At 38.0% G+C, this 21,878-nt stretch overlaps 1 protein-coding gene across 3 annotated transcripts in view; it reads left to right on the top strand.

The window, feature by feature from the left end:
• Positions 1-20,412, top strand: part of LOC146711384 (nuclear GTPase SLIP-GC-like) — a 74,815-nt gene extending 54,403 nt beyond the window's left edge. Inside the window, exons 1-24 of one of the 3 annotated variants that reach the window (XM_085454222.1) lie at positions 3,248-3,497; positions 5,803-5,884; positions 6,045-6,157; positions 6,479-6,517; positions 8,636-8,677; positions 8,783-8,821; positions 9,244-9,268; positions 9,411-9,482; positions 9,756-9,843; positions 10,047-10,263; positions 10,421-10,618; positions 11,886-12,092; positions 12,192-12,358; positions 16,400-16,457; positions 16,536-16,623; positions 16,753-16,874; positions 17,089-17,265; positions 17,358-17,506; positions 17,598-17,715; positions 17,825-17,933; positions 18,023-18,153; positions 18,683-18,770; positions 18,853-18,939; positions 19,811-20,412. In XM_085454222.1, coding sequence (XP_085310348.1) covers positions 5,818-5,884; positions 6,045-6,157; positions 6,479-6,517; positions 8,636-8,677; positions 8,783-8,821; positions 9,244-9,268; positions 9,411-9,482; positions 9,756-9,843; positions 10,047-10,263; positions 10,421-10,618; positions 11,886-12,092; positions 12,192-12,358; positions 16,400-16,457; positions 16,536-16,623; positions 16,753-16,874; positions 17,089-17,265; positions 17,358-17,506; positions 17,598-17,715; positions 17,825-17,933; positions 18,023-18,153; positions 18,683-18,770; positions 18,853-18,935 — 2,397 coding nt within the window. In that variant the 5' untranslated portion in view covers positions 3,248-3,497; positions 5,803-5,817 and the 3' untranslated portion in view covers positions 18,936-18,939; positions 19,811-20,412. Of the gene's footprint in view, positions 1-3,247; positions 3,498-5,802; positions 5,885-6,044; positions 6,158-6,478; positions 6,518-8,635; positions 8,678-8,782; positions 8,822-9,243; positions 9,269-9,410; positions 9,483-9,755; positions 9,844-10,046; positions 10,264-10,420; positions 10,619-11,885; positions 12,093-12,191; positions 12,359-16,399; positions 16,458-16,535; positions 16,624-16,752; positions 16,875-17,088; positions 17,266-17,357; positions 17,507-17,597; positions 17,716-17,824; positions 17,934-18,022; positions 18,154-18,682; positions 18,771-18,852; positions 18,940-19,810 lie in introns of those variants that run through there. The other 2 variants (XM_085454223.1, XM_085454224.1) reach the window with 2 other exon arrangements.
• The last annotated feature ends 1,466 nt before the right edge of the window (positions 20,413-21,878 follow it).

The raw sequence follows: 21,878 nt of genomic DNA, 5'->3' as shown, positions 1-21,878 counted from the left end.
GATGCTACGCAAATACTGCCTGGAGAGTGATAAAAGCTGGGACGAGGGTGTTCCATTTGTGTTATTTGCTGCCCGTGACGCCGTTCAGGAGTCACTTGGGTTTAGTCCCTCTGAGCTAGTATTTGGCCATAGGCCACGGGGACCCCTCAAAGCTCTGAAAGAGGCGTTTTTGAGCCCACAAGGGGTTTTCAAAACAAACGTCAGCAGTTATGTAAAACACTTCCGTGAGCGTTTGAATCAAGCCAACGCTCTGGCTAAGCAACACCTTGCCGCGTCACAGGGAAAGATGAAACGCCATTATGATAAGGCTTCTGTTAAAAGAACCTTTCAGGTGGGTGACCAGGTTCTCGTGCTCTTGCCTGTCCCTGGCTCAGCCTTGTCTACTAGGTATAGTGGCCCATTTAAAGTTTGTGAAAAGAGAGGGGAGACAGATTATGTAATTTGCACTCCCGACCGCAGACGCAAAACACGTGTCTGTCACGTAAACATGTTGAAACTGTACCATCCGCGGTCAACACCAAAGCCTGCTGGGCTCTGTGCTCCTATTGTAGCCTCAAGCCACCTGGAGGAAGGAGGGGCGGATGGGGGTGATGGGTTAAAACTATGTTATCCCACCTGTTCTAGACCCCGTTTGTCTAACTCTGAAATGCTAAAAGCATTGCCGGGTTTGCTTGAGCATCTGATTTCAGAGCAGCAAGAGGACATAATTGCCTTAATTAGGGAATACACCTGTTTATTCGGGGATGTGCCAACTGCCACTACGGTGCTAGAGCATGACATTGATGTCCAGGGAGCTAAACCTATTAAGCAGCATCCTTATCGAGCCAGCCCCCATAAGCGCGTGCTCATGAAACAGGAGGCTGACTATCTGCTGCAACATGGTTTAGCGAAGCCCAGTCAAAGCCCCTGGAGCTCGCCTTGTATAGTGGAGTCTAAGCCAGATGGCTCGCCCCGTTTTATTACAGACTTCCGGAAGGTGAACTCTGTGACTGTGGCTGACTCACATCCTCTCCCAAGGGTTGAGGATTGTGTAGACAGTATTGGGACTGCTCAGTATGTCTCCAAGTTAGATCTTCTTAAGGGTTACTGGCAGGTCCCTTTAACTGAACGTGCCTCTAACATCGCTGCCTTTGTTACACCCGATGATTTTTTACAGTACACAGTCATGGCTTTCGGCATGTGTAACGCTCCTGCCACCTTCCAGAGGCTAGTAAATAAAGTCCTCCGTGGTCTGTCCAACTGCAGTGCCTACCTAGATGATCTAGTAGTTTACACTGAAACATGGCAAGATCATTTGGAAACGTTACAACAGGTATTTCACCGTTTGGCACAAGCTACCCTAACTCTCAACTTAGCTAAGTGTGAGTTTGCCAAAGCTACTGTGACGTACTTAGGCAGGGAGGTGGGACGTGGACAGGTCCGGCCCATAGATGCCAAAGTGGAAGTGATTAAACAGTTTCCCACGCCTACCACCAGGCGTGAGTTACGTCGGTTTCTAGGGATGGTGGGCTACTACAGGAACTTTTGTAAGAATTTCTCCTCTGTAGTAAAGCCATTGACTGACCTGCTCAGCCCAAAGGTTGAGTTTAGCTGGTCGAGTGAGTGTCAGGATGCTTTTGAGAGTGCAAAAGCCCTCCTCTGCCATTCTCCTGTGTTAGCTGCACCTGATTTGACGCGACCATTCAAACTCGAGGTTGATGCCAGTGCTGTCGGGGCTGGGGCAGTGCTGTTGCAAGAAGACTTGCTGGGTTTGAACCACCCCGTTTGTTACTTTTCCCGCAAGTTCAATAAAAATCAGTTAAACTACTCCACCATTGAAAAGGAGACCCTGGCTTTGTTGTTGGCTCTTCAGCACTTTCACGTGTACCTGGGGTCCAGCATGTTGCCTCTTGTCGTGTACACAGACCACAACCCACTTGTGTTCCTGGCGCGTATGTTTAATCACAACCAGCGCCTTATGCGCTGGGCTCTGTTGTTGCAGGAATACAACTTAAGTATCCACCACAAAAAGGGGACTGAAAATGTTTTAGCTGACGGTCTGTCCCGTTTGTAAACATGTTTTACTGCTTTTGTCTTTTGTTGTTGTTTATGCTCTGTAACGTTGGCTTCAGCCCAACATAGTTGGTATTTTAAGGGGAGGGGTGTTACGGCCGCTGGCCTCAGGTGGCCCCGCCTTCCTCCCTGGAATCTACAGTGCTCCAGGACTCACGGGGGATTGGCTGGCCCGGACATATGCCCGCCCCAACTTCATGCGGATCCGAGCCTGTCAGACTACACACACCATTGGCTCCCGCAAGAGCCTGGAGTACGACGGACAAGTGACACAGCTGTCTGCAGTTATGACAAGTGACACAGCTGACTGCAGTTACCTGATAGTATAAAAGGCTGAGGAGTCTTCATTCGTCGAGGGACTTGTTGATTTGAACAGACTGTACAGAGAGTCCCTCCCTTTTGCCTGTGTTTCGTGTTGCCTCCTGCGAGACGTTTAGTAGAGCAGTGCTCTACTGGTGTTATTAATCGTGGTGTTTGCTTAAAGTTTCTCTGCTGCCTAGTGAGTTGTTTCACTAACGGATTTCAGTTGTGTTAATAAACCTTATGTTTGTCTTCCTATCTAACTCCTTGGTCTCTGGGCTCGTTTATGTTACGTCCGCTGCCGCCTAGCAGAGCCGGGCCGTAACAGTATTATTGTAGGGCCACCTTGCAATATAAGGAGCCTTGAGGCTGTTGTTGTTGCAATTTGGTGATCTATAAATAACGCTGAAATGAAACGAATAGTAATAATAAAGAACTTTTTAAAAAAAGTCTTCATCACCCAACATTGTTTCACGCCTTTATTATCAGTACAATGTGGCAGCAGATAATAAAACCTGTTGATATTTTTAATCTAAGAACCTTAATGTAGTTTGGCAACTTAATGTTAGTGGCTCCATAATATAGTTATTTTTCTGTTTGCCTAAGAAGTGAAAGATCCCTGATTTGATTCTGGTTAGCAGCACAAATTCTTGTGTCTGTTGTGATGAGCTCTTGTGAAAAAGGGAACAGCTGAAAGTATTTTTCTCCCTTTTTTAATGTTTTTTTTTTCAGTGTATTTTAAGTATAGATGAAAATGCGTCTGTAAACTTTAATCCCATTGATTGATTTTAAACAAACAAACAAAAAAACCCCCCACTTCCTCTGAGGCAGGTTACCCATCTGCCACCCACTCCCATCTGCGCTGCACAAACACCTCCTCTTCCTGCCTTTCTCGGTTCTCCGTTCTGCTTTTCCTGCTCCCGCCTTATTCATGTTGGGTTTACCTTTCTATTATATGTATATGTAAACTTCTATTATATTGCAGTTGCAATAGTGCAGTCTGAGCCACACAGTTCCAGTTTGATTTTAACCTTATCCATTTGTGGACTTTGCTTTTTGCTCGATTTTTATTTTTTCCGCCTGTTTCCTGTTTGTGTCTCACTGCTTTCTTCACCAGCCTTTTCCAGCATTACTTCTAACAAAAGGTGAGCAGTTTAAACTTTTAATCTGAATTTAATATCAGTGTCTCTGATGATGTATGAGAGTGCGACGATGGCGCACTTGGACAGTTCTTTTAAAGTTGACAAACAAAGTCTCCACTGTAGTTAAATCTAGCTTTTACCAATTACGCCAAATTGCCAAGGCCAAGCCTTATATACCCAGTAAGGACCTTGAGAAATTTATCCATGCCTTTATTGCATCTAGATTAGACTACTGTAACTCCCTCTATTTTGGCCTCCAATCCCCTTCTCCGCAGACTTCGGCTTGTTAAAAATGCGGCTGCACGCCTCTTAACTGGAACTGGCAGGTTTGATTCTATCACCCCTATCCTCGCTGACCTTCATTGGCTTCCCATCAAATACCGTATTGATTTTAAATGACTATTGGTTACCTTTAAAATTATAAATAACATTGCTCCCAGCTATCTTGTTAAACTTCGCAGCTTGTACACTCCTAGTAGATGGGCCTGTTGCTCTTAGTGCAACCTAGGGCACGGTTGAAGACCAGAGGGGATCGTGCTTTTGCCATAGCTGCACCCAAACTCTGAAATAATCTTCCTATTTTGCTATTCCTGAGTCTGAATCAGTTCAATCTTTTAAATCGCGGTTGAAAACCTTTTTATTCAATTTAGCCTTCCCTAGTTAGTATTTGTATCCTGCAAATGTTCTTTTATGTAGTTTTAATGATTTTATTTTATTGCTGAATAATCTCCTAGTCGAGTTGTGTTTGTATTTTCTTTTGCATATTTTCACTGCGCTGCAGCTAATTAGTAGTGATGGGCAGATGAAGCCCCATGAAGCACTGAAGCTTTTCATCCAATTGGTTCACCCCAACGCGAAGCTTCATGAAGCTTCATTTGCTCTAGCAGGACACCTACTGGACGTAAAAATAATAGCTGGCATGAATTTGAAGAGTGTGGCATTTTGCACACAGCCTGTAAATGTCAACAACAAAAGGAGTGTGTAAAACATGTATATTGTAGTGATGGCAGTATACTGTGTATATTTATACTGGCAGTATGGGAAATGATTATTTGGAAATGCTTGAAATGGAAATGATCATTTACTGTGAGGTGAGGTGTGGTTGGGGTGTGGACAGTAGTTGTGCTTTTGTAACGTTGAGGTATGGACAGCTACACACTGAGGCTTTGAGCCTCAGTCCTGCCTGTTCACATTTTATTCTGTAAAAACTAAATTTTCACTGCTTTTACGACCTTTTTAGTGGGGAGAACATAGCTAGGATTTAATGATTTAACAAGTCTTTTGAATCCTTTGTCCTCCACAATGCTAAATGGCTGTGAGTCCTCAATCACCATGCTGACCGGGTCTTCATCTATTTGAGATTGTTCTCCTGAGGAAAGACAATAAAGACAAAGCACAAATATAAATATCACACACGTAACTTATTACAGTTGTATAATATTGTTATATCATTTAGTAACATTACTGCATCCTATATTATCATTGCATTTGATGGCTCACCTGGTCTTGCTCCACAATCGGTGTTCCCCTTATTCTCATGCAAAGCTCTGTAGTGCCTAAGCATGGATGAGGTGTTGTTGTTATATCCCAGCTCCCTGGCACATAGCAAACACTTCACCTTGTACAAAAGTAAAGACAGCTTAACATAAATTGTATTGCACCATCAGTATCATGAAAATACATCTTCTGTAGAAATTTACATACCTTGTTGGGAGGAATAAGATCAAAATGTTCCCTCACAGGGGAGGACATCCTCCTCTTCTTAGCTGGCTCCATTCTCTCCAGACTTTCTCTCCTCACTCTCATAAACCTCCAAACGGTCTCCAAACTCTCACTAACCGCAACTCTCCATCAAACACCCACATTTTTGAATGAAGTCTGAGGGGTTTATATCGCTGTCATAGCTCGCGGCAAAGTTCGAACCACTTCATGAACCAGTCACGTGGTACAGCCGGGCAGCGAGGCTTCGGACGTCTCATTTTCAGCTCCTCCCATAAATGAAGCAAGCCTCGATACGCGCTTCGCGGAAACGCCCCCTCCATTACTCGACACACGCTCCGAAGCCTCGATACAGAACGTCCCATCACTACTAATTAGTGCTCTCCGCCTGTTGGTGTATTTATTCCGTTAGTTTCCTTTCTTTAAATTATTGTATTACTGTAAAACACTTTGGTGTACCGCTGGTTTTGAATGTGCTATACAAATAAAGTTCTATTGTATTCTGTATGCATTAAAGGATTAAAGTTGATCATGATGTCTAATCTTTAAAGCAGTGCTGTCTGGTTAAATATTGCATTTTATATTTCAGTTTCATTTCTTGGTCATGGATGATTTCGTAAGAAACACACTGCTTGAATGGGGCCTAAGTGATTGGGTGGAGAAATTTAAAGGTAAAGTATTGATCTGATTGACAGATATTGATTATTATTTGATCTGTTAACTGTAAAACAGCTTATAGAACTGTGCGGATTGCTTTTTCACTCATTAGCGAGAATTTCTGAAGCAAGTTGAGAATAATCTTTATCTCTTCAATTTTACTTTTAATTACAGATGAACAAATCAATGCGGAAAGTCTGTATTATCTAGATGATCGAGAAATTGATATTTTGATCCCAAAAGCTGGACCAAGAGTGATATTCAAGAATAACCTCAAGCTGTTAAAGGTAATTGATTTCTTTGACAATCATTGTTATTTTAGTGTACAGAGGTTTAATTTTTGTTAGAACTATCTTGATATTAAAAAAAATGTACTGGCAGTAACAATATGTAGCATAATTTTTTTTTAATTCTTCACTAATATGGATTTACAATGTTTTGGTGGTGCTAGAAAGAAATAAACACAAATCAAGAAATAGTCACTTCTTTTCAATTAAGTTACAAACTATTTTGTTTCCTTGAGATTTAGTATCTATACGAGAAATACAATTTTTAATACATGTTTAAGTGCTCAGTATTTTATTTGGCTTTGCACTTTTTATCTGCAGGGTAAACAGGAGCATGAAGAAGCAGCTGGTTTGGTTCAGGTAAGGATTATAATGAATTTCAGACATTGGGCCAACTACCTGAGACAAAATAGAGTTTCATTCTGTTGCCTATAGCTGCGGGCCCATCCCCCGGGCCTCGGACCGGTACCGGTCCATGAGTCGTTTGGTACCGGGCCGCGAGAGTTGAGGCTCAGGTGTGAAATGTATAGTTTTCAGGGTTTTTATCGGTTTTCAGCATTATTTTGTTATCGTTTTTATCGTTTACTCGGTTTTCCTTGGTCTTTTCACGCGTGTTATGAATAAATTTTCTTTTTTTTCCGGTACCGGTACTAGTTTTATTTTGTTGGATTTATCCGCGACACCTTAAAGGGCGGTCCGTGAAAATATTGTCGGGCATAAACCGGTCCGTGGCACAAAAAAGGTTGGGGACCGCTGGCCTATAGGGTTACATACCGATTGAATATTAATTTTAGTGACCTTTGATTGACATAACCGGATGTCAGTATTGCCAACGTAAATTACAATTTTACTGAATTTATGTTTACCCTTAGCCAGCAGTTTTAAATTTCCCTCACTGTCGCCTGTTCAGGCCATCTTGACTGATGTCTCTAGCTTTACATGTCTCAGAACAGAATCACCAATTACCAGAGTTTGATCCCCTGCGGGTGTGTCGCCAAGTAGGGAAAAACAATTAGACACATGAATGGGTTGGTGGTGTACCAGGGGCTTCCTCCTCATTGTCACCTAGGGCTGCCACAAACGATTATTTTGATAGTCGACTAGTCACCGATTATTTTTGCGATTAGTCAACTAAACAGATCATGCATCCATTGGACATAAAACGTACAAGCTTATTGCACCAGCAGCATCTGCTCTTATATAACTATCATTAGCTTACAGCTTTAAGTGTTTAAGGTATGTGCTAACTAAAAATAAAGACAAGATGATAGTTTGTTAAATTTTAATGAAATTTGCAGATTGTTTCGGTAAAGTTTAATAAACTCCTTGCTATCTAAAATATAACGGGACACCGGAGTATATTCTCGAGCATCTCACACTTCTGATAATCAGCTGTCTGCTTGACATTTATTCAGCTGTGTAAAAACTATAACTTTAATCTCAGCCAAACTGATTTACTCAGGAACAAATAAAATACTAAAAAAAGGCCAAACAATAACATTTTTAAGTTATCTAAATGACTTATATATCATGTTTAACCTGAGTAGCGAAAGACGGTGGTGGGTTTGAAAACGATTTGCCGGGAGTCCAGTGTTCTCACGGGCTCTAGTGAGCCTTGAACCCCAGCTAGCTATCGAGCTAGTGGGTAACAGACGCCTCCGAAAACGTCGGAGCGCTTTTGAAAATATGTGGTGTCTTGATAAACTGAGCAGACATTTGAGGTTTACACAGCTACATTCTTGCCTGAAAACATGTTAAACGTTTATTTTGTGACCCAGAAAGAATAATAAGAGTAATGTTAACACTAACTAGCTGCCGCCATTGTTGGAAACTGAGCTGGGTCGCGCTATGAATTCTGGGACACAGCTACTTCTTCTTCTTCGGGGTTTAACGGCAGCTGGCATCCTTGTACATGCAGTGCTGCCATCTTCTGTTTCAGTCCGTTATTACACTCTTAAATCCTACTACTCATTCCTGCGTCTTTTGGGATCTTACAAAGCTTCAAACGACGTGTCGACTATTAAATCAGTCGTCAACAATTTTAATAGTCGACGTAATCGTGACTAGTCGACTAATCGTGGCAGCCCTATTGTCACCCAGTCATCTTGTTTCCCCGACTGCTCGGGACAATCTGCCAGAGGAAGCCAATGGAGCCTACACTACCTTCGGCTGTGCCCCGGCTAAAGGGGCCTGGCTAGCTACGGGATGTTTAAGGGTGTGAAGTCGAGTCTCCAATTCTGTGTTCCTGAGTGAATGGTTGAAGATTACACCTTGAAATACGTTATAAGTTTTTAATTAAATTGGCTACCCAGATAAGCTACACAAAAACACCACTGTGTGTTGGAACAAGAAGTCATACTCTAATGCAGAAAGCAAACACCAAGTGACCCACTGGTGACAATGTTTCACTGGCAGTAATTATATTTAATTGTATTAATTCTTAACTAATGTAGATTTTAATTGTTTTGATTGTGATAGGAAGAACAAAACTCAAATCAGGAACCAATTGTTTTTTTCCAAGTAAGTTAAAAACAGTTTTTTTTCCCCTTCAGATTTAATGTCCACATGACAAATACATGTTTAAGAGCTTAATATTAAACACTGCTTTGCACTTTTTATCTGCAGTTTGAACAGGAGCATGAAGAAGCAGCTGATGTGGGTCAGGTAAGGGTTATACTGAACTTCAGACATTTGGGCCAACTGCCTGATACAAAGTAAAGCTCCATTCTCTGGTTTATAGAGACTGACCACTCTCTACAGAAGCCAATAAATGACTGAATCTAAAAACTTAATTCATAGGGAGTTGCGGAATATACATTTTGCCCTAGCTAGGAGGTTTGCCAACCGTCTCTATAGCTCTTTGTGACTGGGACTTAATTATGCGAAAGAATTGCCTCATAGTATCACCAATGTTTACTAAGACGAAGGTTATTATAATTTATTTTTCATCAGTCTGCTGGCTAATAAAAAAAATCACTGCATTTACGTTTGTTGATTGTAAAACTTGTATGTTAGTGTCCTTTAAATGTTGTTAACGAACAATGCCAATGCAAATAGTGATCTGTATAGCTGATATTCATCCTCAGGTTTTGCCATCCACAAGTTCCAAAGGTAAGATATATACTATCTATTACATCTGATATTCATCTTTCAAAGCAGAAATATTTTTATTTTGACTAAATGATTCCATTGAGCTTAAGTTTGGATATCGAGAGAGACCCAGCCAACAAACGGATATTTTTTTGTGGCTTAGGAAAGCGAAAGTCGGATCTTCAGGCTGAGTCCCTCAAATGTTTCCCAGCAGCTAAAAGACGTTGTGACTCAGGTATTTTTCTTTGTTTCTAAACAACATATCCAATGAAATTTTTCTTGTATAGCAGGAAAAAACTTTATCATCAGTTTGCTGGTATCTGAGGTACTATATTAAATTTTTCTTATTTCAAATCAAACATTGAACAATCAACTTGTGCCATAAGTACTTGGTAAGTGGTCCATAAGAACCTGATACATTACCCTTTTTGGATATCAGTGTATCACATTGTGTGTTTATAATGGTTCATAATTCCTGCTAAACACTTCTTTACTTTCACTTTGACAGACACCAGAATATTGTCTGAAGTGAAACGCATAATGAAACAAATCAAGGACCAAATAAACGACAAAGAAGAACTTGGTGCTTTTATAAAGTGGGTATATAAACATTTAAGTAAGACCTTTTACTTAAGGTATAATGAAGCTTTATTTATATGAGATCCAGATGTCTTTTGTAAGACTATTCTGGTGAACGGAAATCATATACACAAGGTGTTCACAAAGAGATGGCTTTCTAATTTTGCGATACATTTCATTGTTGAATAAATTAACTCACATTTAAACTCTTGTTCCATAGGAATAAAATCAGTGATTTAGAGATTAACAAGAGAGAGCTTGTTGGTGTCTTTGGAAGAACTGGGGCTGGAAAGAGCTCGTTAATCAATGCCATCATTGATGAGAAGAATCTTTTGCCCACTGGAAGTATCAGCGCATGCACCTCAGTCGTGATTAAAGTGGAGGCTAACACACGTAGCTTAAAGTATGAAGCGGAAATTGAGTTCATTAAAGAAGAGGTACAATAAAATGAATGTTTATTTTTCACAGTATATGTATATATAAGTATGTATATAATAATTATATAATACATAATTATAATAATTATAATTTCTAGTTAGTCTGCATGACATTTAAGAAAACCCAAAGATTGTTTTTGTTTTTATCTTGTTTTAGGAGTGGCATGATGAATTATGGTCACTGAAAACTTACAAGAAAGGTGATGATGACTATCGGGACATGGTTAAAAAGCTGTCAGCCCTGTATGGAGATGAATGGAAAGACAAATCCCCTGAAAACCTTATAGAACCAAAGTATTTCAAAAATATTCCAGAATTTCTAGCGTCCAAGAGGAAATCTTTGAATTGTGACACAGTAAGGTCAAATGCTATTCTATTACTTACTATTACTTAGAATGTTTCTTGTTTTACTGAGTGAAATTTGTTTGCAAAGTCTGAAATTGATATAATTTATAGACGGCCTACTCTATGCAAATTGGGCTTTAACTGTTATTAAAAAAATGAAGAAAGAAAAAAAAATAGAAGCAGAGTAGAATATAATGCATCTTTGATAAGTGCTACAGACCAAAATCACAAAACAAATCTTTTCTTGCCTTATCAAACCTCAGTGCTGCTTTTGACCAGTTTGAAAACTAGATGTGATCAAAGGACCAAAGACAGAAACAAAAATGTGAATGTTTATTTACAATGTTTTCCAGCTGCCTCCTGCAGCTCAGCACACTGAGCTCCCTTGTCAGGTCCTGCCATCCTACTTAAATAGGGAAGACTGATTCTTATATAGACCTTTTCTACTTTATCTGAGCACTCAGAGAGTGGAAAAACAAAAACCTCATTGAAGAAAAGCATTTCAGACATATTCCAGAAATTTTAAACTCCATGAAGAAATCTTTGGAATGTGACACAGTAAGCTCAGAAACTCTAAATAATGCATTCTTTGAGAAAGTATTTATGTTTTCAGTTTGCGAGGACTGACATAATTTACTCTCGGCCGACTCTATAGAAATTGGACTAATTTAACTGCAAGTTTAGTGGATTTGTAACTGAGAACATTTTTATTTATCACACCTCCAAATCCATAAAATGACAACCAAATGTACCAGGGCAGGTTCTAATTCTTTTTGTTTTTTAGTTTTTTAACAGAATGAGTGATAGTCGCTGTGCAACTCAGCAAGTTCATCAAGGAATAGCTTTAAAAAAGGAGAAAAAAACAAACAAATTTGAGTTCCACTGAAATGGATTTAGAGGATTTGAAACAAACAAAAAGTCATGTTATGGATAGATGGTATGAGAAAAGCTTTCAAAAAGTTTTTCATCCTAAAGATGTCAGTATTAGCTCCTGAGGTCAAGAGTGTACATATGGTTGTACATACTTACATTAGCCTGTGCTGTATTTTGGGTTTTCTGCTCCTAATTTACTGTAATTGTAAGTTTTAGAAATTCAGTTAGGTATAGGTACGTATTCAGGTATAGTATCACTAAAAGCTACAATACTCACTACACGTTATCGTTGCTCTTCAGTCATATTTTACGTTGCACTACTTCTTTAATCCAATTTGAAGACACGTTCAGTGATTGTACAGGTTACGTGTCTTGCATTATCGTATTTATTTCATTTATTGCAGGCTCAAGAGCTATCTCAAAAACTTCGTATATACACAAAGGGTGGACCAAAGCAGGAAGATGGATCTAAAGCACAGCAGTGGTTTTGGCCACTAGTGAAAAGTGTGACTGTCAGGGTGCCACACAATGAGCTCCTCCAGCATGTCACACTTGTGGACCTTCCTGGAAATGGTGATCGTAACAAGAGCAGGAACGAAATGTGGAAACAGGTATTTTATTCACATCCACTGCATCTTGTTTTGTCCTGTGTTGTCTGAACATTGTTTTGTGTAATTATTTAAAATTGACATTCTATGATTCTCTTTCAGATTGTTGTAGATTGTTCTACTGTGTGGATAGTGGCTGAAATTACTCGAGCAGCATCAGAAGTTGAAGCCTGGGAGATCCTAAAAAGTGCACATGGCCTCATTGGAAATGGTGGTCAATGTCAGCAAATCCACTTTATCTGCACCAAGTCTGATCCTGCAGATGATCGGTAAGTGAATTACCAAACCACACAGTGCTGAATGTGTTGGCAAAAGTACTCAATAACTGATATCAAAAATCATATTAAAGACACATACTATTATCAAGACTAAGATAGTACCAGTTTACTAGAGAATGCATTTCTTGAAGAAAATTCAGTGTGAATGCTGACAGCTGAATCGTTTGAGTTGAATTTTTATAATTACTTGTCTTGTCTTGTACACCAGTGTGTACACTGAATACACCAACTCATTCACATGAGAGCAGAAGTTCACACTGAAGAAGTAGTTTCAGAGTTTGAAAGTAGCTGAACAGAATAAGCTGATTAAATGACAAAAGAAAATTTAGACTTTGTGAACTTCAGCTTTCAGCAATTCTGCACTTTGACTTTCAGATGAATGGTTCGGTGTATTTCAGCTCAATGGATATTTTTCCAACCAAAGGTTCAGAAGTTATGACATTTCATCTCAAACAATTCAGCTATCCACATTCACACTTGAGTTTTCTTTAGGAAATGTGTTCTCTAGTTATTCCTTTGTTGTTATTTCAAGGGCAGGGATTTTTTTTTTTTTTTTTTTGAAAAGACTTAAGGTGTTCCAATTGCATGTTAAAGAATAAATTGTGCCATGGATGTTAATGTCAGTGGCCATTTTGCTTATTTGTATTTTCATTGGATCATTGTAAAGCAGCAGCCATTTTTGTTTATTATTAATCTATGTCTTTAGCCGCTAACTAGTCTCACACCATTTGTCGCTTGTCTGTGAGCTGCGTGCTTCCATTCAGATTTTTACAATTTATACACTTTCTGAAATATTCCTCTTTTCTGCTGATAGGGTCACATTGACTTTGAATCACTTTCCTTCTTTTAGGCCATATTTCTCCCACACCGTTTGACTTAGACCCTACTGTTACACCAAATTGACCAGAGGAACTGTCTGCAAAACTAAGATATTTATTTCACTTCATTTCTACAGTTTTTCTGTCTCTCAAATCCCTCCCCATTCATGTGTATTGGAGAGTTAGCATGAGGCTAGTGTGAGGCACACAAATCCTCAGGTGAATTTTTTTTCTTTAACATCTAGATACATGTTCAATCATCCAAGTAAGTTAATCCCCAAAAGTTGATTCTGTTCAACTGGACATAGTGTTTTCAGTGGGAGAAATGTTTCGTCGTGACGAAAGCTTACTGCAGGTTTCCCCAGCCTTATAAACAGTACCCGGAAATTCACTCCCTGTTTAATTTCACCAACCACTTTTGGAGCAAAGTTTTTACAGAACATTTTTTAACTTGCACTTGTGACCTTAAATTTAAGCTCTACACAAACAAAAATCCACACATGTGTAGAACAACTTCTTGGGATCCCCACAGTTTTTAAAACACATCGATATCACGTTCACTTCCCAGTTTATAAGCCATAAGGCAACAATTCACTCTATTACAGCATCCCTCATTTGAATATAATTTGTGTACTGGTTTGTCTGTGTCTCACCATAGTCTGGGCCCCACCTATGAGGTAATACTCACCACAAGGCTCATCTACAGTTTGTTAGCTTGTCATGTGTCTCACTGAGAGGTTTAGTGGGTAAACTGCTACTCTTTCTGTGGGGGGCCATTGCGTATTGGCTGTAATGCATTCAGTGTGAATGCAGCAACAGCCAATGAAATAAAAAAAGATTGCTTACACAGAACCGTCAGAGAACAGGTTCAAGGCCTGGTAGGGACAAAGCTTGTGTTACATTATCAAAGGATAAACACCAGTTTGTACTTAGATAATGTAGGTAACATTAATTTTTCACATTACTTTATGATTTTATTTGATTGTCTTGTTTATTTGTAAATTATATTATATAGTGTTACCACCCTTGGGGCTGTGTTTCTGCATTAATTACTTTCATGAAGTACATTTGAGATGATATCCTGCTCGCTAAACACTGTTCATAGTGTTGAACTCTGCTTGTTAACCCCTAACTATGGTTGAACCTAGCTTGAGTAGATTTTTGTGGTGTTACTGCTCGTGAGGTTAGCCTTAGTTAGCTTTAGGTTTTAGGTTTAGTTAATTTTGTGCTGGTTATATGTCCAGTGGTCTGCAGTACGCGGCCCTGTCGGTTTTCTGTTTGAATTTTGCAATAAAACCTTTATTTCACTCCCTGTCCCCTAGCAGAGAGGGTTGTAACAATACCATGATAATCCTGTGTTGTTTATTAGGTGAATGCAAAGACAGTGTTTTGCACCAGGAAGCATCTCTGTATAGACAGTATAATTTAGAAGGGCAGTAAAGAAAGTCTGCATGCAAGACACAGAAAAAAAAAACACCTCAGCACATAGCACACGAATCATCACATCTGACAACATAGAAGACACTTCCAAGGCGTTTGGAGGGGGTGGGGGGTGAATGTAAGTGTGTGTGTGTGTGTGTGTGTTCCGTGTTCCGGGACTAACACGCACACTTTACACTTTACACTTTACACTTACAGCTGATCTTCTTCTCCAAGATCTTATCCATATTGCGTTCAATAAACACAGTCTGTGTACTCACAGCCCTGCCCATCGTCTATCATGTCAGCCAGCCTTGTGGGATTTTGAACAGCTGTAGCCACTTCTTGTTCTTCAATAAGCCAGGTCCGAGCCAGCTCCAATCAGCCAGAATTCTATTATCGTGGTTCCGAATTGATAGATGTCATTCAATGTCCTCCATAAAGAGTGTCGCCAGACACACGACGCAACCGACCATCTGATGTATTCATCTTAGTGTGAATGTTAGATATAAAACACTTGGATATAGAAAAAAGTGTTTGAATGAAATTTTTATTTGAAGAAATGAAAATAGCAGGTCTGTGCTCTATTTCTGTCAGTGAGCGTTTCTAATGTTCGTAAGATATGAACACAACACTGTCAGAAACCCACCCAGCTTATTTAGCATTACAACATGACAGCAACACACGAATAACTGAAACCTCCCGTTCATTCATCATTTAGCTCGTCACTTCAGCACAACTGACACAACTGTTTAACCAAATGATGGACGCTAGCTGTCATAAATCAGATAACCCTTCAAAACACAGCTGCATATTTGTTCTGTAGGTTTACTCTTATTTCAGATAACCTTTTTCTTACCTGTGGATAATGATCACAGAGCTCTGAGATCTGATTTCTTCTCTGGAAGTGGAAAGTTTTAAAAGTGCGGCGACTCAGACTTGAAACAGCGCCAGAAAACCATAGTGGACAAAAGTATATTACATCTGTAGTGATTTAGCACTACCATACAAAACGAATGCGAAACAGTTTATATCTGTTTATCTAAGGTTGTGGGTTCAAGTACAGCATGGGACATGTTTCTCATTTTCCACTTTCAGCATGTTTGACAAAAAGGTGCCACTTTTAATATATCCCGTGGTATACACATAGCTAAACATAACTTTCTAGAAAATGACAAAGCGTTGTCCTTTTATACTTCAGAACAGGGTCTCTAACTCATTTCCCGGGGGCCACTAGCGGCCCACGTCACACCCCCCCCCTCCTTGCAGCCTATATATTGACGTGAAAAAATATATTGCAATTTGGCCCTTTAAGTTTGTTGTTGAATGCAATGTTAAAATAAGTTATTTAAAAATTATTTAATATGAAGGAATATAAGCAGAGAGTACAAACATTTTGAGGAATTGTGTTAGTTCAGTGATTCAGTTATTTGTAAATAAAACTATTTTCACTAGCAGTCAGAACTATTACTTTAACTACTGTGGTCTGCAGAATCTGTATAAGCATGTGGCCATTTACCATTGAATGAAACCATAAACAATAAAAAAAAAAAAAGGTCAGGAATAATAGAAAGCAAGACCCATCAGAAAATAAAAAGAAGGCAGAAAAGCGGGGCCTGAAGTGGTCAGTCCTTTAATTATGCTGATCTTATTGACACATCTTTTTGAAGTGGTAAAGGTATCTTGCACTCCACATGCAAATCCTTTAAAAGACAAACACTCAGCTATTTTCTTGATGTGTTGCTGTATGATTAAGCTATATGTTGAGTCCAGTTTTCTTTTCTATCCATTTAAGAGTGCCAAACAACAAAGAAGCCAAGGAAGAAGTGATGAACGAATTCCAGGAACTGAGTGTGAGTTTTAAAGATGTTCAAACAGTTTTCTGTAATGGCGAGGCAAAGCTTTATTAAAATTAAAACACATTATTTCAGGAGCAGTTCAGCGATAAAGGTTTCAAAGTGTTCACAGTGAGTGCTGATGAGTTCCTGAAAAGAAAACGCGTAAAAGAAGATGACAATGGTAGGTTGTAAGCATGTCAGAATATTTTGTGATTAAAAGAAAACAATCTTATTCAATGCATATCTTGTTTTATTTTCCCTCTATGTAAACCAGTAAGAAGTTATTAGATTAAATTACTTTTATTTACAGAAATACCCAAACTTCAAGACTTCCTGCAAAATCTCAACGACTGCCACTCTGAGACAATAAACTATGTGAATGGAGCTTATGGGATTCTGTCTTTGATTGAAGGTGCCAGGTGTAGCAAAGCGGTGAGATCAAGTTATCTATGTGGAACTATATATTAATGACAAATTTATAACTTCAAATGTTTCCATAACTCTGACACCTAACAAGATTTTAGTTATCAAGATTTCTTGACAGGAACTGACTGAAAAAAATTTCAAAATGATGAATGAAAATAGAGAGTTGTATTTATGTTATTACTGCTTTAATAGAAAATAAATATACTTTTTTTAATTTCAGGGTGTTGGAAAAGCAGATGATGTATGTAAAGTTCTCGAGAAAAACATGAGAGAAGAACTTGATCAAGTCAAAAGTGCAGTTGATGAAGCGATCAAGGATTTTGAACAATGTCTTACAGAAGGCGTTAAAAATTCCAAAACCTCTGAAGAAAGACTGAAATTTTTTTTGGACCGTGATGTATGTATCTGAATTATAATTAACATCATAGCAACAGATTTTGACCTTTATATGAGCATGTGTTTTTAAAATGGTTTTCCAATTTGTTTCAGCAAGAGCCTAGTTTTTTCAAGACACTACAGGCTGTGGTTAGAAAAGACGGCATCCACCAAACCAAAAAAGGGGAACAAATAAATCTCAACACAGTATTAGCTTCATGCTTGACTGACAGCATTGATGAAAAATTCAGAAAGACCTTCCCGTGAGAATAAACAAAAATTTAAACTGTACACTATACTTAAAATGATTAAAACAAACTTGTCAAAACTGCCATCATGAAACATTTTTTTCAGAAATGATGTTAAAGGCGGATCTTTCAGTGGAGTCATCAGTAGATTTTCACTTGACACAAATTCGCTGATTCAAAAATACCAAGATGTCAAACTGCAGCTGATATTTCTTCAGACAGAGGTACGACATGAAACAATCCAGTTTGTCAGTTTATTATAGCAGAATTTACCTATTCACTCTTCAAATACCAATTCTGTTTATTAACTCATTCATGTTTCATGTTTTTAAGGAGGATAAAATTAAGGCAAAACTCAACAAAATAATCCTAAAGGGGAAGAAAATCATCTACAACAGTCTAACAGAGACAATTGAGAAAAACATGAAAAAGTGCTATGAAGGTAAGAAGATTGTCAGCTTGTCACTGTAATAAATCACAATTGTACATAAAAAAAAAAATGTTTTGACAAAGTTTATTCTTTTCTTGTAGACGCACAAAAAATTTCTGGAACTGATGCACTGAAAAAAATGAGGAAGACTATTGAGACACATGTATCCTTAAATAGGAACATGTATGAGGACGCAAAAAAGACCATGATGAAGAAGATGAATATATTGATGGTTTGTCAAATTATAACATACAATGAGACCAAGTAGTGTTTTTTCTGTATTTGAGTGCTTTGGCTCAGTCTGAACATTCTCTAAACCAGGGCTAGGCAACTCCAGGCCTCAAGGGCCGGTGTCCAGCAGGTTTTAGATATCACTCTGGGTCAACACAGCTGAATCAAATGATTAGTTTGTTACCAGGCCTCTGGAGAACTTCAGGACATGTTGAGGAGGTAATGTAGCGATTTAAATCAGCTGTGTTGGATCAAGGACACATCTAAAACCTACATGACACCAGCCTTTGAAGCCTGGAAGTTGCCCACCCCTGCTCTCTAAACATTAGTGAGGCTGCTGTTAATATTTTTATTTTTCAGCATTACAAAGATTTAGTCTGATACGATGGGTTGGACTGAAGAGTTTGAAGTATAAACTGGCCACAAGCACTCTAAACAAACATCTACCCATTAATTTAGATGTTTCAGGTGTTTCTAAACGTCAATATTTGACTTTGGAAAAAGTAATAAAAGCTCTGATGTTTAATTAGAAGATCATCTGTAAGGAACTGGAGGAAACCATGGACCACTCCATTAAACACTCACTCAAGGCATCAACTTTGAGTGAGAGTCTCCCAGGTAAAGAAAATATAGGCTATAAAGGTGAATCATGTATGTTGAACAATGCCAAAGCATGTTTTATTTATTTTTTGTTTTTCAGATGTTTCAGGGGATCTTGAAACTGTGCAGCAACATTACAATGAAGTTAAGCGCAGTCAAGAGGGAGAAATGACATCACAGTAACCAGGTAAATATTTAAATGTTATTTCATGTCACAGAATTATTATTATTAACCATTTTGTGTTAAATTACTTTAATAGTTCCTGTGAATTCTCAAAGAGAGGGGGTGAAATCTGATGACAATCCTAAGCACCTAAATATACATTAACTTTTGTCATAATTTAAAGATCCGAAATAGCCATTTTAAATTACATATGGCCATTTAAGCTGTCCGCTTGTATTTTCATCATCTCAGCTAAAAAAAAAAAAACCCAGCTGGTTCTTATCTAACATTGGTGCCAGGTAATGTTATGCACCGGTGCCCTAAACAACCCCATTTCTCTCTGATAAAATGTTTGATTATATTCTTACGTTGGATGAGAGTTTTTTTCACTAAGTGTTAAAGTGTGACACCATAATGTTAGATTTACTTTAAAAGAAGTTTACTAGCAGCTGCTAAACAACTGCTAACAGTTGTGAAAACAGCAGCACTACCAACATAAACGTTCAGGACATGCTCAAAAACTTCCCTGAATATTGTCCACAGTCTTTGGACAGAAGTGACTTATTGACTCATATCAGACTGACAGCTGAGGTAAACATGCTGAATTAATTATTTCTGTGCACAGACAAAGTATTTGAATAATATCACCACTTATAATTTGTGTTATTTTACCCTTTTTACATCCGAGTCACCTCAAACATGTTAAAATAAAGTGTTTCCAAAAATGATTTTCTACACAAACAGTAACAGAAACAACAGATATTAAGATTTTCTATTCTAGGCTGAGGAGCTTTCAAGACATCTTAAAGCTAGCTGTAAGCACTGGCAATTTTACTGTTTGCCTGAGCAGCTGAGTGTTAAAAATCTTTGTGCTTATTATTACTGGATGTTTCAGATTTGCTCCACACAGTAACAGCAGAAACCTGATGACCCACTCAGCATCTCTGAGGGAACACTGACCAAAAGCATGAGGTCTCTGGATATCACCACAGACATTTCTGTTGTGTTGCCTGCTGTCTTTGAATGTTGTGTTTGACTTTTAATGAATTTGGTGAAATGAGATTTTTCAGTCTTCACTGAGAAAAGCTCCTGGGTTTGAATCCAGTTTGAGGCCTTTCTGTGTGGACTTTGCTTTTTCTTCCTGTGTCTGTGTGGGTGCTCTCTGTGTACTCCAACTTCTTCCCACAGGCCAAAAACATGCGTGGGGGTTAGGTTAATTGGTGTTATTAGTTTTGTATTTTGTCATTTATTTTTATTTTTCATTTCTGTTTAGTTTCAAGACTTACAATTTCAATTTATTTTTCATTGTTTGAAAATGTTTAATTTTAGTTGGTTTTTATTACTGTTACGTTCTGATTTTATCTACTGTTTTTTTTCTTTTAATCAATTTTAAATCATGCTTTTTTTATTGTTTTTTTAATGTCTCTGTAAAGCACTTAGATTCACCTTGTTGTTGAATTGTGCTATATAAATAAACTTGCCTTGCCTTACTGTTAATTTTTTTTTTTAATTATTAATTATTGTTGTATTTAGTGGAAATATCAGAGACAAAATTTAGGAAAACCAGTGGAAACAATAGAAATGTTTCACTTTTTGAAAACAGTTGACCCACTTGTCTTGTTACATGTCCAGTGTCTCAAACACATCCATCAATACCATGTCAGGCACATTGTAATAACATTTTTACCAAACTAACAAATACTGAAACTAAAACTATTTCCTCTGATTTGTATTTCAAATGAGGTCATTTAATCATTTCTGTTGCTTGTTGTTTTTATTTTGTTTAACTAAAATATTCATATCTAGTCTTAGTTTTTACTTTAGTTTTATTTGAGTGGAATAACCTTAGGAACCTGTTCAGGGTGTACTCTGCCTCTCGCCTGACAACTGGGAAAGGCTCCAGCAACCCCGAATTGGATAAGCAGAAGAAAATGGATAGATGAAGATTTTTAAGCATGAATTCCTCCCAGAGTTTTTAAGGTTTTAATTGTGAGGGTCTAAACCAAAAGGGCAGCACTTTGTGCAAAGATGTTTTGATATATCTATTTTCTCCATTTTGTTGTATTTGTTCATTATTTGTAGACCCTAGTTATACAGAAAATTATACAGCAGTAGAACTACAATGTTACAGATTGTTAATTTTAGTGCTTTAAACCACAGGGATACTGTGATATTCAGATTCTTCCCAGTTTTCTATATAGCACATGTCTTATGTATACCATTTTACTTACATTTCTAACCTAAATATTAATTTACTGTAATACAATGGTTTCTTTGGTTGTCATAAGTAATAAAGCAGCAGCAAAAATATGTCTCACTTTCTACTTTAGTTATTATATCATATTGTTTTCTATTGTTTCTATTCTGTATTGATTCTATAGTTGTAAGATGGAAACATGGTTTTTCAAACCTTGTTCTTGTGTTTTTTTTCTGACCCTACAACTAAGCTACCTGCCAAAAAGTACTTTGCAGTCCCACGGTAGCTTGTAACAAAGAGCAAAATTATCTATGAACTGTAAAGACTGAACCACAAACCATTTATCAACCAGAAGTCAAATGATTGTGGATCCTGCTTCATCAGAAAGGTTTCTTGTCTAAGTGGCCTTACAGGTCAAATACAATCCTCCAGTCACATTTCTTATCAGCATCTCTCTTCTATGATTCTATAATAATGAACTTTTATGGCCAAAGTTACCTTTTATAACCTTTACATTTACTGTTTCACAAAGGGTTAAAAGACCAATGTCTACAATTAAGACTTTTTGAACGCAGAATATTAAATTAAAGAAATTTAGCAGGAGCAAAGGAAAAATCAACTAATAATAATCATTGCTTAATAAAAGCCCTTGAATTCGACTTATGTAATTAACCTACTCTAATGTAGATTCCTAAGACTGATTTTGGGAGGAATGAGAGAAAGGAGGATGGGCTCATCCAGGCCTGAAGATGATTTAACAATTTGG

Source organism: Copadichromis virginalis, linkage group LG4 (assembly GCF_057382275.1).
Source record: "Copadichromis virginalis isolate Kocher_CV1m ecotype Utaka linkage group LG4, C_Virginalis_male_GT1.1, whole genome shotgun sequence".
In the NCBI taxonomy this organism is placed as follows: Eukaryota; Metazoa; Chordata; class Actinopteri; order Cichliformes; family Cichlidae; genus Copadichromis; species Copadichromis virginalis.
This window is presented reverse-complemented; position numbering and strand designations above follow the sequence as displayed.